We start from the raw sequence: 19,255 nt of genomic DNA on the forward strand, positions 1-19,255 counted from the left end.
TGATGTGTGTGTGTGTGTGTGTGTGTGTGACTTTACTTAAAGAAATCCACCCCAGGCAGGGTATTAACATGGCATTTGATGGTTGATGACAGTAACCTACATGTGAACATCACAGACACGCTTCACTAATGAGGCATTTTACTTGCTAACACCTCTCTTGTCTGCCATTACAGTGCATGCCCTCTTTACTACTTTTCTATGACCCCTGTACAATAAAATTACAGCAATTCATTTTTTTTGCACTGCGAGAAATCACATGGAACAGACCATTACAGTCTCAGTGAAGAAAAAAGGGGGTCCTACACTGATGCCAACATCTCAGAGCAGATGTTGCTGCAAGTGGCACAGTGAAATAAAGCATAAACCAGCATTCAGGCACCGCAGTGCCTTATCTTTCCTCCCCCACTGAGCAGTAATGTGACCATGCAGGATTTCATGGTTCATTGAACATCCACGAACCTTGAGGCCAACGCAGTTTTATTTATATCCTTCTGATTGTATTTGATAACAGCAACACTTGTAAAGATCAGTTCGGCACGGCGGCGCCATTTTTTGATGCAGAGCTTGGCAAATGGGTCAGAAGGAGCAGTTGGGGGGGTTAAGGTTGCTCAGAATGGTTGGTCAAATTTTAACGTGCTGAGAAACTATATGTGTGTGATGAAATGTAATGTATCTGAGTTGAGGTTATGTCTTTTCACTGTCTTTTCAAGTGCATGTAATGCATAGGAATGCTATAGAATTTAATATGGTAAAATGCACTGAAATGTTCTTAACACTTTTTGATTATTGAAATATTTAGATCATACAGTAAATCATGACCTGTATTTTGTTCTGTTCAAGCTATGATAATTAGTGGAAGAAGACAAATATTCATTAAAACAACATGCAGTGCAGTTCCCTTCCACACCACCGTGTGGAACCGAGGTGATTTACAGCGGCTCCCATCAGAATTCTGATCTGGATCATATTTTATGGAGAAAATGTTGCTCTGCCTCAACATCAGTGGTTTTATGGAATTTATGGAAGATCCAAAAATGCTGGATCCCACATTGCCCATAATGCAAACAGGTTAGACCCTTCTTGCCTGGTAAATGTATTTGTGTTTTCAACTTTTTCCCAGAGTGACACAGGCTTTCTGTTAAGGATGAGAGGTATAAAAGCCTACCACATCATCAGAGTTATTTTTGCAGACTTTGGAAAACTGGAGTGCACCTTAAATGACACAACCTTTTCGACAAACCAAAAAATAGCAACATAAACTCTGCTGTGCTGTCATTTCAGCATCTTCTGCAGGCTCTTTGCCTGCCAGCAAACCCTGTTTTGGCATTACGATGTTGCTCTGTGATGCTCTGGAGAGGTAACTGCGCTGTTGGACAAATTTGGCAAATGCTCCTCTAATGTCACCAGCACCTCCAAGGCTACAACTTCCTCCCTGTCGAACCCATTTAAAAGTGTGTCAGTCAAAAGCGTCAACTAGATCTTACATTCTCGGCAAGAATCCCCAACGGGCGATAACGCTGTTACCTTGAGGCAAACTGCTCCGCTTTAATTGCTCCAGTAAGAACCTATAATAGAGTTCTGGAACTTTGTTGCTAAGACACAAACCTCCATACGGTGAGTATGCACATGCTGAAATGGATGAGCGGCCATGACGTAGCACTCGGGAGGCTGATGAATACTTCTAACCTAAGTCGGCATTTCCCACAGTGTAGAACATCTGTCAGCATAGCTTGATAGCACTGCCTGTGTTCCTCCAAAATACTTCATCTATTTATACAGAGAGCATAATTCTTTACCCGTATTAGCCACTGCTGTATAAATAAAGCCCTCAGCAACACGAGATTCCATGTCACATAATTACAGCCCTGGTAGCTCTGTCTGTTGCTTGACGAAAAGATTTTTATGTTGTCCATTTTACTTTGACAATCAAAAGGCTATTAAATGTCTAATAGATAGGTTTGCTATCAGAACCAACCTCCTGTTGAGAAAATCAGAGATAATAATGGGGAAAACCTTTCCAAGCTGTCTGTGACGTCACTGCTGCAGTATTCCCATTCTCTCGCTGCTTAATCACTTCTTTCTCCATGCATTTCCCTCTGCATTCCCCCTTTTTGCTCACATTTTCAGTCCATCTGTTATCCCCTTTCTCTCACCCCCCTCTCCCATCTCTCCTCCCTAAATCACCATTTAACACGGCACTCTACCTCACTTCAAGTCCATAGTCTTTTCCGTATGCTGCAGATTAGGTAGAGGAGCAGGAGTCATTGTGATGCACTGCGCGTTCAGCCCCACAGAGGAAGAATTGGTTGTTTAATCTGCCTTAATAGGGTGCTACTGGCTGTGTGCAGACATAATGGTCACAGTTATCAAGCGCTACAAATTTCAGGAGGCATGCACAAAATACTGATGAAGAAGCTTAACGAGAAGGGACAATAGGATTTGACTGAAAATATGAGGTCATCATCACCACCAAAACTTCACCGTCCTTCATCAACAGCACCAAAAACACCAATTTTGTCATCTGCGTACATTACAACATTACCCTCATCGTCTCCCTATAACTATTATTCCCATTATCATCATTATTTCCACCACCACCATTATGACATTTCCCATTATCACCATCAGCATCATTATCAGACTTGCCTCTGCCACGACCTCATATCATTCTGAAACCAACGGATATGGTGACCCTGATGAATGCTGACATCTTTATTGTGACAACCCCTTCAAATGCCCACTGACCTTACGCTTCTGCCCAGCAGGCATATGGCCTCATAGCTCGGATATTGAATGATAGTAGGAAGCAGATGCAGAGCTATTTTTCTCTAATGGTGAAGCACTCTGCTATGGATGAAATGTTTATGTATCTGCTGAATTTCAACCTCAGGATGAATAGCTTGGAGCTCACTTTGGGGTTTCAGCCTTTATGTTATGGTGTTATTGAAAGAAATTTGCCTCGGGTAACAGCTCATTCTAAACGCGCTGGGAGAAGGATTCAGTTCACAATAAAACACTTTCATAAACATCTTGGGCAACACTGCTGAACAGTGTTAGGCACCATGCAGAAGCAAAGCTATGTACAAATCAGCTTTGATTAATATGTCATCATTAGTACGGCTATTAGTATATCATAGTGTAAAAAAGGGTTAGCATGAAAGAAACGGTTCAACATTTTCTGAGATATGCTTATTTGCTTTTCTGCCTGGAGACATGAGCAGACTGATACCACTCTAAAGTTTGACGATAAAAGCAGGTGATTAGCTTAGTGAAGCTTAAAGACTGTAACCAGGGGGGAAACAGCTACCCTGGCTCTGTCCAAAGGGAACAAATACGCCGAACAACACCTCTAAAGCTCACTACTTTACATGATATATCATTTGTTGGACAAGGGGTCACGGCACATGGCTAAACAACAGCCCAGCAGCTCCTGTAAAACCACAACTTGAGACTTTTCTTTGTCAGTTCTTGTACAGATAAAACAAAAGCCATATAGTCTGTTATTTGCTTTCTCACTGAGATTTAGATCATATTTTTCTTATCACTCTCGTGTCTCTGTGCTCAATATGAAGCTACTGCCAGCAGTTGGCTAATTCAGTTTAGCACAAAGACTAGGAACGAGGGGACATTGTCAGCCTGGCTGTAGCCAAAAGTAAAATAGAGATGCACCTTACGCTCATTAAGTAGCACGCTACCTCTCATTTGTTTAATCCGTATAGCAAAACAGCAAGAGAGTTGCAGTGGCCAGCCAAGACACGGTCTGACAGGTAAGCTAATTAACCATGAAGAAACCTCAGCTTGTGGTTTTTACGCTTTCTTGTTTTGTGCAGATGAAGCAAATGAGATATAACATGCTCATTAGTAAAAATGTAGGTGTGCTCGTATAGCAAGATTTCTTTAAGTGACTGCAGACAGAGCCAGGCTAGCTTTGTCCCTCTGCCTCCAGCCTTGCTTTCATGCTGAGTTAAACTCACGGTCTCTTCATTAGCGCTTCACATTTAGTGCACAAAAATGGTATCATTCTCCTCATGTAGCCTAACTCTCAGCAAGAAAGCAAATAAATGCATTTTCTTAAATGTCAATATACTCTTTAAGCAAGTGATCATTATAAGACATTATTTTTAAATATTAATGTCGTGCTTTTGATTTATAGTCAAGATGCAATCCAAATATATGGTACATTCATGTGGTTCTGCTTGTTGCACTCTTATTTTTTAGTTATTTTTCATCCTGTAATATCGACTGTGAGGCAGAATGAGGATCTGGTGTCATACGAACTATGTTGTGAACTCAGAAAGACAAAAATATCGTTGGACTTGTCACACTTGAGAAACAACAGATTCAGGAAAATTTCACTCCATTTAATGATACATCTGATGATTTCTGCTGCCAGCTGACTCTCCTTCTCTTTTTGCCATGACTGTCAAATATCAGCCTTATACTTCATCACTTATTCAAATCCTCAATCTTTCAACTGAAACCTGTCGAAGCCAGTGAAGACGGAGCACTGTGTCTGGTGGCGGCCTTAAACGTCAAGCCTAATTGCGGAGGCGAATTAGCGCTGGGTCTCGCTGTGCTAAGAAGGATTCTTCCTTATCAGGAGATGATGAAAGCATTAGGTATTTAACAGGACAGGGATCCCGCTGAGCAGAGTTAAACTTTAATCCTTACTTCCAGTGGTTCATAAATTATACAAATTGGAGTGAATTGACAAACAAGCTGCTGTTTACCCTGATTGGCTTAGACTAAATTTTCCACCCTTGAGCAGATCAAAAAAGTTACAGTTCATTCATCAGAATCAAGACGGTAAGCCAAAATCATGCAAAATGTACGCAATGTAAAATGTGTGTGCTGTAAATCTCCTTCTGCGAGCCCTCTATGGCCACAGTCTCTAAGATAATGCAGCATGCACCCCTCTTCAGAACATAATACCCTACCTGTAGACCATGCTAGAGCTTGGTTGGACGGATGCTTTAAACAAATGGCTGTGCACATGAAGAAGCTCCTCCAGACTCTGCGGCTCTCGAGGTCTGCTGGCTTCAAAGCTGTCTGGAAGGCAGCTGGTGGGGCTTGAGGGGTACACTCTAGTTCCTGCCCCCTGCCTCTGCTGGATGGAACTGGGGCAGCGCTCCAGCCTCGGCCCCCCTCTCTGCCTGGACACGGGGATATCACTGCAGGCTGCCTTGAGATACATGTCAGGATCAACCTTGTCTCCCACTGGCTGATGGGACACTTTCTTTTGCAAGCAAATCCTTTTCAATATATTTAGTCATCCTGTGGAGAGAATCTGGCCTAAAAACATCTCCATGTAAGCACAAGGCAATGCTGGTCATGCGGGGCCAGGAGGATATCCGTATTTGTTTGCTGAAGAGTTCTTGTCATGCCTGGGGCCAACAGAGTGATTTAGAGTAATACCCCGACACAATTTCCATAGATATATCAAACAAGGCTCACATGTGCAAAAGACAAGACAGCCAGGCGAACGTACACAGATACACACAAATACAGCTAACATACTAACAGTATCAGAGGAGATAAAAGGGAGGGGGGAACACTATCTCTGTGAGCCATACCTGTGATGTCAACTTTATTCTTAGATGACTGACAAATTAAAAGACAAAGGCAGCTTTTGTTTGAGCTCCTGGTGGCTCCAGAGAGAGAAGCCTGCTTATCTGTGAGGCAAGCCGAACTAAACCAGAGGGATATTTCTGTCTACCTGTCATCTGTTGCATGAACAGTCAACTCAAGGTGCAGCTGGGAACAAAATCTGATCCAACTAGTCTGCTCGGCTGGTAGCATTTCCTTTAAGTCATGACTAAATGATAAGAGACATTGAAATGCAGCCAAGTATGTGACTTTGGCACCAGATTATAGGTTATTGTCTAACTTGTAACTCTTTACAAAACAGCCTCATAGCCCTTCTTGTATTTTCATGGAACCATACAATATGTCTTATTACTGACATATATTTGCCTTTCTTTGAGCTCTTGGGTATATTATTATTATTATTATTAATAATAATAACATATTTGATGTAGCTTTCCAAATAGCTTTCTAAGATTTGGTTTTATAGCTGTCATTTTAAAGAGTAAGAAAACCTTATCGTCATCATGCCTGATTCGAGGGTGAAGGAGTAGGAGAGGTCATTTACTGTGGTAAATCCAGTATATACATACAGTAAATCTTCAAGACACATATGGGTACCGTCTTCTCTCTTGGTCAGCTGTACCTGCCTGCCCTCTTGTGAACAGAGAGGATACAGCAGCCAGATCCAAGGAAACATTCAGTTTTACATTCTCACACAGCATCAAGCCTGAAGACTCTTTGTACATTCTGTGCTTTGCTCATCCAGAAAAGGAATGCACAGCCTGGCAGAAGCAATCACAGAGATGGAAGTGGCTTTGCGTACACACATACACCAACCAGCAGGAGCACACATCAGTCATTCACAGGCCTAAGTGCACGAGCATATAGGCTGAAAAGGGAGATGAGATGTTGGATGAATGTGGGGGAGCTGAGAGCACCTCTGTGTGTCTGCTGTGTCCTCCCACTCAGTGTGCAATGTGAGAGGCAGACGCAGAGCATTTAGTCTATTTCAGTCCCTGGATATGTGAGGTCTTTTCTTCACTGTTCCCTCCAAGACCAGAGTGACTCATCCACACTTGTACACAATCTGACTCCTCCAGGCAGCAAGGCAACGCTGCTGGAGAAACCAGACCCTCAAAGTGGAAGCCACTGTGGTCAATCACACGCAAACATCTTGGCTTACTCTCAGAGATTTACATTTTAAGCGTTTATTCTCTCTGTATTCATGTGCAATCTTACTTGTGCTCCCTAATTTTACCAATTGTTTCAAACGTATGTTGAAGAACGTCGTTCAATTGATGACATTGTAAAAGGTTAGTTGATCATGGGCGAAAGAAAGTAGCTCAAGTTACGTACAATTAAAAAAAACTGAAGCACGAGCCCTGGAGAAACAGGTTTACATTTTTTAGATTCCTCCTCCTTTTTTTTGCTGAGCAATCTTTCTCTCATTGTGTGCTATATGGAGCAGAGAGAGGAAAGCTGATCAAGACAAACAGAAGTAACTCAAAGATGAACACCTCAGCGGCTTTGTTGATTTTATGTCTCTTCCACTTTTGTTTGGCTACGGTCCAGGAGCTGGATCACCATGCAGGAAAGAACAATGGCTCAGAGATCCCCAAAATTGAGCCACCTTGTGCCTGTGCTGGTGACATGACAGGAAGCCGGGAAAACTATTGCCGATTTGCTGTCATTATAGGAGAACTGGAGGCCAAACTGAGAAACACTGAGAAACAATTAGAGGATCTGAGAGGGGAGGTCAGAGGTAAGATCATACCATAACTAAGCTTTAGCTTTTATTCTGCCATTGTGCTTGAATCCTTTTCATTGTCTTCAAGGTGCTTCGGGTTTAGGTATTCATAATAACAACCATTCTCATGTATCATGTAGCCTCTCAAGGTAGCCAGGTGGCATTTGGAGCATCTACTGGCATTTCTGCAAATTTTGGACCTTTTAATGCTGGGTTCACTCTGGCCTACAAGAATGTCTACCTAAACACCGGCATGTACACCCCCACAACAGGTAAACTTGCAATAATACGTACACATTGACAAAGGGTTCATCTGGATAAAATGGGTAGGGATTCACCAATATCACTTTTACAAGTACTCGGGTCCATTTGGGTGCTTGCTGAAACTGTGAACAGATACGAGCGCTGAGCAATAACATAACAATTCAACATGCGTGGGACACACAGACAAAGAGACAGACAAATACACAAGTACACACACACAAGTACAGTTGCAGTGCAGTAGAGTGGATATTTTGTGTTAGTGAAGCTGTGGTGGTTTGAAGAACTAATGTTTATTGTGTGCTGTGGAGAGGTGTGGGGCTGTGTTTCCTGTGCTTCCTAGTTTGGCAGGGGCTGGGTGTGGTTCTCCAGGTGGCTGGGAGCTGGTTCCTACTCAGCTGGGACCCATCACAATCAGCACAGTGTGAAGACAGTGGACCGCTGAAGACTCGTCACCAGATTGTTTTGGCTACTTAGTGGTATTGCTGGCCAGTTACCAGTGGTGCCAGTGTTTGTTCTCCAGTGTCTACTCCCAGTGTCTCATCACCTGCGTCTTTTTCCTTTGTTTTTGGATCAGTGAATTCTGCCCAACTTCTTGCCTCCACCTGCTCAAGCCTCCAACCCTCAACCACCACTACCACCGTGCTACACCTGTGCCTCCATCACCAGGTGCCCTCTACGCAAGTGCTCACACTACCTGAGCACTGTATGCTCCAGCGTAACTATGAAGTACTCACCACCTCATTACCTCGTGCCTCATCTGCTTTTCCCAGCTACAAGTTTCCTCTGTGCACATTCAGTAAATGCCTATTTACCCCTACTCCCTGTCCAATTCCTACCTGAACTGTCACAGAAGCATCTGTTTCTCTGGTCAAAAGTCTCTCAAGCACTTTTCCAGAAGTGAAGAAGTCCACTGGTGAGTGATGGGATTGTCAGCGATCTCATATTTGGACCCAAATTTTCCCACAGCCTGCAACTGCTCAGTGAGAGACTGTCATGTGATGCACTTGGGCCCAAAAAGACTTTTTCCCATGGACATACATGGTGAAAGAAGCAGCTGTTAACACAGCACATACATATTTTTGAGTGTCACAACTCCCATGAAATGCTTCATTTCACTATCAGAATTTGATCAGTTCAGTCAGATATCAGTTGGAAAGTCTAGAAGAACTCCATGCTTTTATTTATTTATTTGTAATCATTTTATCCCCATTCAAGTTAGCAGAGGGTTAAACTGGAAGTTATTCGGCTGAGCAGGTGGAAGTCAAAGTAATTTCTTTTTAGTGGGAAGTCTGTCAAAGGAGTTGTTATTCCCTCTTAAAGTGAAATAAAGCTCAAATAAGCAAAAAACAAGGCTTTTAGAAAAGTAAAGACAAGTAAAATGTGGTGGTTGTTGTTGCAAGTAATGCTACAATAAAAATTGGAGACGATACACAGCTGTTTCATTGGATCATAAAGTTGCTATCTACCTGATAATAGGCCTTTCATTTTTGGTCTGTGGTCTCCAACAATGCAAGAGAAAAATATCTGTATATTTCACAGCTTGATGCTTGACTGTGCTCCGCAGCCACTCTGTAATTTTCTCTGCTCACTGAGGAAATGCTGCTGGGCAGATAGTGCAGAGTGTGATTATCACTGTTGGAAAACAATTGCCTCGAAGTGTTGATGATAGCAGCTCAGTTTGAATCAATGTTAACATGAAAAATAATGCAGATTTAGAGGAATCTACGTGAAAATTGAAAAATGCATATTCATTGACATTATGTTTGCCTTAATAAAGTGTTTATTGATGTAACACTGGTTACTGTTTGTGTTAACTATACGTTTGATTGTGGCTGAATTAAAAGTGCTTTTGGGATGTGGGTACAGCAAGATGATGGGGAGAGCTCCATCTATGTCACTTGGTCTACTTTTTAAGCTACATTCTGATCTGATGAGATAACTTTGGAGTTCTCTTTAAAGTGCTAGAATGTGGAGTAGAGCAAAATCTCAAAGAATTCAGTCATGGTCCATTTGGCAACACCTGTTGTTACTGGTGGTAACAACAAATGGAGTTTAATACCACAGGTCACACAACTTTGGGGGCTGCTAAACAAACTATTGTCTAAGAAAGAAGTAAGGCAATTATTGGCCTTTTCCATCATTATATGAGCAACTGTGATCTGATGTTTTGCTGCATATGACAAGTCTGCAAACAGCAGGGCACAGTGAAACTGAAAGGAGTTTGTTAGCTTGTTGACAAGTTGGAGGTGTGCGGCCTGTCACCCGCAGCTCTGCTGAAAAAATGCTGAAAATGCCTGTTGTCTTATTTTGTAGACACATTTTTGATAAACAGTAGCTTACTGACAAACACATTGCATTTCCTGTGGCTACTTCATAATAAAAGTCGGCATGTCTTGCACCAGTTAAATGCTTTAAGCGTGAAGCCGTAGCAGTAGGAAATGTTTGGTTTGCATCAGCAGTAAATTAACACATTTACACAACATTAACATTTTTTCCAGGAATGTCACGGCACACAGTTCGTAATACTACAAATAAATTTTGCAATACTTTCATCAGTGGGCCATGCACTCAATCACCGTTGTGTTAAGTTATTTGGCAGTATTTGAATGAAAGTCTTATCATGAAGCTGACAGAGTGGACAAGAGCTGTAAATTCATGTTAGACTTCTCTCTTAAACTTGCTCCCACTCCCACAATTTTCACTCCACATAAGTTATTCATATACAAAATTGTATGAAAATTCGTGCTGATTGCCCACATCTGACTACAGAAGCAAACTGAGTTCCACTTTTGGCTCCAAGCAACAGGAGCGTCAACCGACCGCCACAGTTCTCAAATTATTGACATTACACTTCACATGCAAATGCCTTCACTTATTTTCAAAGATCGGCAACTGTCACTTGTTACTGTCTGTAGCAAAGACATTCCTGTATCATGTACTCTTTTATCTTATCTTTCTTATGTATTACAGTCTTGTATATTGTTTTGTTTCATAACTTGTTCTGCTTTATCTCGAGGTTACCATAAAGCACCACCATTAAAGTTATAAAAGAATTAATGCTTAAGGTCAGAGAACAATATTCAAAGGAAATCATCTTTATTTTTGCTATTCTAATATATTAATGGATACGGTGAGCACTTAATATATCCATGTATACTGTATATCATGTTATCAACAAATTCCAAGCCCCACGGAGCTGTGTCCCTGGTCTCGAGCCCGCGATTAACAAGTGTCCCTTGACCTTGGATGCAGCAGCCACTCCTGCTGATGTCCCTGGCCTAATTTCACCTTGACCTGTCCCTTTACTGGGTATCAGTAGCCAAAGGTTGCCAGAGAGTCTTTTTCCCTCTAAGAACCGGCATTAGCGATGACGATATCCCACAGACCAATTTTTTCCTCCTTCCCTGGAGGTTTGCCAGCAGACAAACCTGGATTTATTAGTCATTTTGACTCCTTCTGGACCACATGGGACCTGTTCAAACATGATGAATTGCACCCTCAACAGAAAAGAAACCAAAAAATTGACTTTGAATTTTCGTGATTTTATCACTTTTTCCCAAGAAGACCCTGCCCTGGCTCTGCATTTCATATCCCTGTGTCTGACAGACAGCATGATTCCTGGTTTTGTTTCTGTTCCACAACTAAAGAATTAATTCCTGTAAGGATCACTGACAGGCAGTCTGCAATAAAAAACATCTACTCACAGGCCACACACTAACAATCTTCTGGTTCCGTTTTTTTTGTGGACATTGTGCATTATTTTAATCTTATCCAATCAACTTTGAGCTCTAGGTGACAGACTCTTGACATTGTTGTCTCTTCTGGTTTTATTTTTTGACAGTGTTGATCTCTGTGAAGCCATCTTATGTGTGTCTGACCACAAAGCTATTATTTTTAAATCTGTTCTTCCACCTCCTGCTCCTACAGAGGCTGCTTATGTTTCTGTTTCTATCTGTATTTAACACTGCAGAGTCTCTACCTCATCGGATTACCTTGAAAAGTGGGTGGGCATCAGGGACACTGCTCCACAATGCTTTAAATCCAATTTATCAAACGTGATCTTCTCAGTAGCCACGGACAATGCCTCCTTTTCAGTGGTCCCTCTGAACTGTGGAGTTCCCCATGACTCCATCCTTGGACCCTTTTTTTCTGTCCATACAGGCTGCCACTGGGACATATCATAAACAAACACACAAAATCCAGGATCATTATTATGCAGATAAAACCAAGATTAATGTCCCATTACAAACCAATGAAGATGGCAATAGTAATCCTTTCTTGTCTTGCCTTTCAGGAGTGCTGGCTGTCCCATAATTCTTGTCTTCATGTACCGCACCTGCAGCCAGATACTTGACAATGACCTTTTTTTGAAAAACATATTTTGTTCAATCGTGATTCTATCAATTGAGGAGCATCGCAAAGATCAGGTCTTTTCTCTCTCAGGCTGATCTCGAGAAGGTCATCCGTGCCGTTATTTCATCTCGGTTAGATTATTCTAATTCATTGCTTTATGGGCTGAGCCATAAAACTATGTCACCCCTTCAACTCATACAAAACACAGCTGCTTGACTTCTATCAAATACAAGAAAACAAGATCACATCATCTTTGTTGAAGCCTCTTTTCATTGGTGACCAGTCAGTTTTAGAATTGATTTTAGGAGTGTATTGATCAGAGTCCCAGCTCAAGACTCAAGACTACTTTGTCATTTGTGGTTTTAAGTAAAATATACCGATTGATTGCAATGAAATTAGGTGCAAAAATCCATGCTTCTAAAATAAACATAATAATCATTAAACCTCTTAAACATCATTACGCTGGCATTTTCATTGTGAGCATATTAACATGTTAATTTCACCATTTACCTCAAATTGCTGAATTATAGAGTGTAATGGTGAATCAATGAGTATTTATGGCAACAGGATGGCATTTGTGGGACTGACTCAAAATCAACTGCAGTGCCCAAACTCATTCTAATGAAGTCATCCAGTGCAACAGTGTGACTCATTGACTTGTAATTAATAATTTTTGGACAATGATGGAGGTCTACTGTGCAGAGCAAAAACTTAAATCAGGCATTGGCTGCAAAGACAGTTCTTCGGTAAGATCAATTAATTGTATAAGTATAAGTCTTATCATGGGAATTGCTGACAATAAGAAAAATATAGAAATGTCCAGCGAGCCTTATCTTTTAAATGAAGAAAAAAGACGACTGTAAATAATTATCAGTGGTTTTGCTGACCAACGGTAATAAATAAAATAGCCAAAGAGACCTTGCATCATACCATACCCCTGATAAGAATTTGTTTATTGTGGTCCATCAGAAGATAACAGCCTTTCATTTTCTGTTAATTCAAGGACATTTAAACTTCATGTGGTATATAAAGCAGAGTCGGGAGAGCTAATCAAGATAAACAGAAGTAACTGAAAGATGAAGACCTCAGTGACTGTGTTGACTTTATGCCTCTTCTCTCTTAGTGTGGGTGAGGTCCAGCAGCTGGATCCACATACACAGCTAAGTAATAACATAGAGATTGCCAACATCATACCAACTAGTAACTGTGCTGGTAACGCAACAGTGACCCAGGAAGCGTTTTGCAAACTTGCTACCACTGTAAAAGAACTGGAGGACAAGTTGGCAAATGTTGAGAAAGAATTAGAGGATCTGAAAAAAGAGAACAAAGGTAAGAATAAAGGTTTTTATTCTGTCTTTGTGTGTCTATCTTTTCATTGTTTTCAAGTCGCATCAGGTTTAATTAAACAAAATAAATATAATAACCTTCCATTTTCATGTAATCTCTCAAGATAAGAAGGTGGCATTTGGAGCATCTACTGGCATTTCTGGAAATTATGGACCTTTTAACTCTGAGGTCACAATGGTCTACAAGAATGTCTTCGAAAATACAGGCTCATACAACCGCAGAACAGGTAAACTCACCATAACGATTCCACAGATACAGAATAAGGGGCTCATCTCAAAGAGCGTAATAGCTGAAGTGGCATATGATGTAATTGTCTCTGTTGATCATTACCAGGCGTTTTCACCGCTCCAGTTAAAGGAGTCTACTACTTCAGCTTTACTGGCCATAATTTATCAACTAAACCAATGGGGCTGCGACTGATGAAGAACGGAAGGCAGGTGGTTTCTTTGTACAACCATGCATCTGGAAACCGCTATGAGACAGCAAGCAATAGCATGATTCTACAGCTTAACTGGGGAGAGAGGGTGCAAGTGAAACTCTGGAAAGGTACCTGGATTTATGATAATGAGTATAAACACAGCACCTTCACTGGCCATTTGTTATATCCTCTGTAAATAAAACTTTAAGTAAAAAAAAAACAAAAAAAAACCAGAAGGCATTAATGAGTAATGGGTGTTGGTGGTAATCATTGCTGCAGGAAATGTTACGATAAAAAAATGGAGACTAATCAAATAATCATTAAGCTAGGATATATAATATTCATGGAAACAGGAACTAAAAATATCTTTTTTGTGTGTGTCTAAAGCTGAGCTAATCATTTGTTGACCACTGACAGCTCAAGATACTTGACCAGACACTTGACCAGCCACTCTGTCACCTGTTTGGTGCTGGGCAGATTGTGTAGTGTGGGTTTATCAGAGCTCTTTTTGTTGCCAAAAAGGGTTGATGAAAGCAGCTCAGGAAAATTGAACCAATGTAAATCTAACAAACTTATGCAGGCAAAGAGGAATCCCAATGATGATTGATGGTGGAAATCAAAATATGTATGTATTCATTGATAATATGTTTACCTGTATAAAGTGTTAATTAATAAAGTTACTATTGAAGCATTGTGGTGTACTGTCAGCTTTTCAACATCCATCATTCCCACTGCAATTTTTTTTTAGAAAATGTCTTCTCCTGTTTTCATTTTACTATTAAAATCATGACATAATTGTAATTCAACTGCTACTTTTTAACCTTCAACTTCACAGAGCATATTATATATGTTATAAAACAAAACTGCCAATCCATGTCCATTGTTATTTGAATCATAGCGTGGTTGCACTAAAGAATAGGAATACGCTTAAAAATGACTTGTTGATGGAATATTAATTTCACAAAGTGCACATTTTCAAGCACAAGGAAGGATTCAAAGGCAAGTGGCCTGGGAACTGAAGAGCCAGGGACCTCAGGCAGATGGCCTGGGGGCTGGACAGGGGCGGTGCAGGAGAGCACAGGCAGGCGACTGGGGGGCAGGGTAGAGGCCAAGCAGGCCGAGCAGCTCTGGAGGACAGATTGATGATGTAGGTGGACACCTCTGGAGTTCAGTGACATATGTAGGACCACTCTGGAGGTCCCACTGGAGATCAGCAATGTAGGTAGGACCGATCTGGGGATCCACCCGGCAACTGATAATCCAGCTGTAGGTCAGGGCAGACTGACTGCGTGTCGGCAAGGGCCACCAACTGGGGTTCTGTGGTACTGGGCAGCTGAGAGAGCCAATGGCAACACCTTTTTATGAGGGCTCCTTGGTACCCCAAGAAAATAACATGGCGAGGTAATGGCTAGGAGGCAGATTCAATGGCTGCCTCGCTGTGCTCAATACTTGAGGTGTTGTTCAGCAGTTCAGGCACAGTTCATTCTCTTGCAATGTTGAGGGAATGTGGCAACTGGGCAAAGACCCAGATGCAGACAGTAGAGGCAGTGGGATGATTTCAGTGGTTTATTTAGGGATCAAGGCTTAAAGGTAGGTAGGCAGAGAGGCAGGGCAGTCAGGAGGCTGGTAAACAGACGGGCAGGTTGGTACAGGTCCAGACAAGCATTAAGGTACAGACATTCAAACGCAAACCCAGAAATCAGCAAAACAACTAGGATGAAAAGGCAAGAGGCGAACAAACATGAGCTGGTTAAATAGCTGGGGGACTGATGAGTTAAGTGTGGACAGGTGAGTAGATGGGAGGAGAATGTCAGGTCACTTCAAGGCTGATGAAAGAAGTGGGAACAGGTGAGGAGATGGGAGGGTGGGGCAGTCAGGAGACTGGGAAAGGAGGGAAAGTTCAAGGGCATCTGGTGGAGGGGAAGAGAATAGCAGTGGTTTGAGGAAGTGGGATTGTGGCTGGAGGGAGGGGCAGAGAGGCAGAGTGTGACAGAAAGTTCAGAGGACAGTATTCAAAAAACATCCTCTTAATATACTTTGTTATTCTAAGTTATATTGCTGTCAACAAAACCCAAGCAAAGTCCAAGCCAACATTGCCCAACATAACTTTTTTGGTATTGATGACATGAGAGCTCCCCAAAGTGAAGCCAAAACTTCTCAATCACCCCCTGGTGGCGAGCTGCAGTACAGGTCAAAACCCTGCTCCCTCCGTGTCAGAGGGTGGGACAAAGGCCAAAGTGGAAAAATCAAAGTCCACACCAAATAAGGTTCTCCCAAAGATAGTTTCTGCCATTTTATGTAGCTCTTATTACACTGATGAATGTTCAAGTGTAAATTAGTTTTTTTATTAGTTACTTGGTTGCATAAAAAAGGGGGTAACTTGCAGTTGTGTTGGGTGGGTATGTGGACCGGATCTCGATACACTTTCTAGCAGCTGGATCAGCGAGCAGGAGAGGGGAATAGCATCGAGCCAGCTTGTATCTGTGCTGGTGACAATGGGGAGCTGGGAAAACTATGGCCGACGTGTTGTCATCCTAAGAGAAGTGGAGGCCAAACTGAAAAACACAGAGATATAATTACAGGCTCTGAGGGGAGAGGTCCAAGGTAAGAACATACCGTAAGTAAGTTCTGATGTGTTTAAACAAAATAAACACTGTAATAACCTCCCATTTCCATGTAACCTCTCAAAGTCTGCTGACTGCTGGCTACAGCCTCGACACAGAGCGGCATAAATTTAATCTGACTTCTAAAAGAAAGTACAACAAAGTATTTTCCAAAATGAGTTTCAGGGTAGTAATGGGTGAACACATGAACTTGCTTGACCTTCCACATAGCGGGCAGCAAAAGCAGTTCTGAGTAAGCTATGAGAAGTGATAGTGGTGTCATTGTGAGTGAACCATTTCACCTCTGTGGAGGAGCAAACTTTTTGTCCCTGTGTGGCTTCTTCCTCTCTTATTACTGCAAAACCCTGTTCGAGCTTTTCATACAGGACACAAGATGAAAAAAGACTTTCTTACTTCAACATTTTCTCATATGGTGAACCCATGCAGCTGGGGTCAGATGGAGCGTGTGTGTCAGCTGTCATTGGTTTGAGTTTGTGTGGTTCAGCGCTTCAATAATAAACGCGTGAAAGGTCTTCAACAGCGAGAGGGTGTTTTAGGAAGGCGCCAATGTTTCGAAGAAAGTTAGCTGATCTCTTCGAATACAACCCTTTCATTCTCAGGCTGTCTGACCAAACAGCTCACAGATAACCAGCCATGTCAATTAGCTTCTCTGAATTAGTGTCATATGATCCTGTTAGTTTCTTTGCTCAAATCAAATCACATGGAACCATTGCACGCACAGCAACCACACAAGTGAAATCTATTCACCCTTTTCCCTCCCAGTCCCTCCTCTTCGTTTTCTATCAAATGCTTCATTCTTACTTTGATATTTTCGATTGTGAGGTTTGGCTCAGGCTGATCTGAATGAAGGACGCGCTCCTCTGAGCGTTAAACTTCTGGGGTCATGTCCTGTGACAGTAGCGCCCGAAAGAGGATGGGCTGCGACGATGCAAACCATTTATGTAGAGGAACTGCGTCTGTTTCAACATTTCATAGATGTGAGGTTAAGTTACCGCAGCACAGGAAGCACCCTGCATCCACCCTTCCTCTCCTACATATTCTAAAAAAGCTCAGCGTATCAGTAAGCTGTGGTTGATAGATTTGCACGCAATGAAATGCTAATGCAGCCCGAATTATAGCCACAGAGGCTTCAGACTTACCAGGTTAAATGTTGACTGAGAATTGCTTTTATCTACGCCAAGCAGCTTGTGAAACTCAGGACGAACAGTGTGGGTTTGTGTAATATTGCAGTAAGCAGAAGATGGTGTCGGATTTTAGGCAGACCTCCAACTCTGAAGATTAAGTGGCAGTTGGAAAACTGAATTTGTAATATTATATTATGTAAGGAAAGCAGCGCTTTACTATTGCAGAATATGACGTACATACAGTATTTCCACGTTTTAACAGCTGTGAGTGTAGACCACTTTCACACTCAATTGAATCCTGATGCACCGAGCTGACAGTACAGTTACCACTGCTTCCAGATGAACGAAGAGTCTGCTGCAGCGTCCGTCTGTACACCAGCAACACGTCGCTGAAGTGATCTATGTGGGTAGACGGAGAGAAATACAGGAGTTTAAGAGGACACTTGTGTATATGTGAGGTTTTCTTGGGAAACTCCACCCAGGTGACGCACCCGACAGGTCATGGCCTGCAGGCATGAAACCAAGGTGAACAGAAATACCACTGGAAACCTGTTTTTATTATTATTTCAGTCTCGCAGACAGACTACTGAACTATGTCCGGATCTTCTTTGATATCTGTATGTCTTTGGGCCTTTAAAAACTTTCAATCAAACAATCTTAAATCAGGGAAATCTTTCTGACTGCTAACAACTCACAGACATCTGACATAGAACAAGAGGCCCTGACTGGACACTGCTTTTGTGCAAGGGGTCACAGGCCAAACAGGTTGAGAACCACTGGTTTCATAACAATGCATTGCATTTTGTAAAATGGTTTTACTTATGTAAAATCTTCATATGAATGGAAATGCAACCAGTTATTCCAGCTTGCTTACAAATGTAGTGGAGCAGGAAGAGCAATATTTTAGATTTAAAAAAGTCTCAAGTAAAGTACCTCAAAATTGTACATAAGTAAAGTACTTTTGCTCATTCTCGCCATTAAATTAGGTAAGAGCAAAGTGAACACATTTACACGCTGACTAGGCTCAAAACTCAGCTGCTAAACAACGAGCCTAGTCAGTCTGGCCCACCTTACAGCTTCTTCTGTATTGTCTGTTCCGTTTTTGGGGATCTACAGAAGCTTCACGAAATCCTTTTCTTCATGCATATGAAGATGTGGGAGTTTAATATGACCAGAAGAAACCTGAGTAATGTGTGATAATAAAGTCAGTGATAGTTGTTAGTAAATTCCAGTAATCTCTCATGAAAGGACTCTGAATTATTGCAAAGTGCTCTGGACTGGAGCTTCTCTTACTGACAGTAGCAGCTCCTGCAGACGGCCATGATGGAAACAAAGTAGCCATTGCTTGGCTGTCTGAAGCAACCTTTTCTTTACATTGAACCTGAATAATCCAAGCGTGTCCTTCGCCGGAGTTCAGTGATCTGACCTTGAATCGCCGTGCTTAGAGAGACACTTGAGGCGGCAGCTCATTGGCCAGTCTGAGGAGTGGCCTACCGAATACCAGTCTACAGTATGTATGGCTGATTGAACTGGGCTGCGGACACAAAAAGCCCTCTCTGTCCTGCACTCCACGGCCTAGAAAACATGCGGCGGGAAGAAATGGCTCTCGTCAGCTAAACACACACGCTGGAAACCCTGCCCACTAACCAAACAACTGGACTGAGAAGATGTTTATTCATATGGGGCACGAGGGCCACGGTCGCTCTCTTTATAATACTCACTAGGTGTTAAAGTTTGTTTGTTTGCTGTTCGTCATTCAAACAGTAAACATTTAAAACCTGTCATTCGTTTC

The 19,255-nt window shown here is 41.9% G+C and overlaps 2 protein-coding genes across 2 annotated transcripts; both read left to right on the plus strand.

Moving 5' to 3' along the window:
* Window positions 1-7,065: 7,065 nt before the first annotated feature.
* LOC143329317 (uncharacterized) lies at window positions 7,066-8,517 on the plus strand. The gene is made up of 3 exons (XM_076745155.1): window positions 7,066-7,348; window positions 7,474-7,605; window positions 8,172-8,517. Exons 1-3 carry the CDS (start codon window positions 7,096-7,098, stop codon window positions 8,435-8,437), a joined length of 651 nt encoding a protein of 216 aa, XP_076601270.1. The 5' UTR covers window positions 7,066-7,095; the 3' UTR covers window positions 8,438-8,517.
* Window positions 8,518-12,967: 4,450 nt separating this feature from the next.
* On the plus strand, window positions 12,968-13,911 carry LOC143329251 (cerebellin-4-like). Its single transcript, XM_076745061.1, has 4 exons — window positions 12,968-12,972; window positions 13,074-13,279; window positions 13,401-13,523; window positions 13,631-13,911. The coding sequence occupies exons 1-4, from the start codon at window positions 12,968-12,970 to the stop codon at window positions 13,909-13,911; spliced, it is 615 nt and encodes a 204-aa protein (XP_076601176.1).
* Window positions 13,912-19,255: the final 5,344 nt, after the last annotated feature.

This window comes from Chaetodon auriga, chromosome 12 (assembly GCF_051107435.1).
Source record: "Chaetodon auriga isolate fChaAug3 chromosome 12, fChaAug3.hap1, whole genome shotgun sequence".
Lineage (NCBI taxonomy): Eukaryota > Metazoa > Chordata > Actinopteri > Chaetodontiformes > Chaetodontidae > Chaetodon > Chaetodon auriga.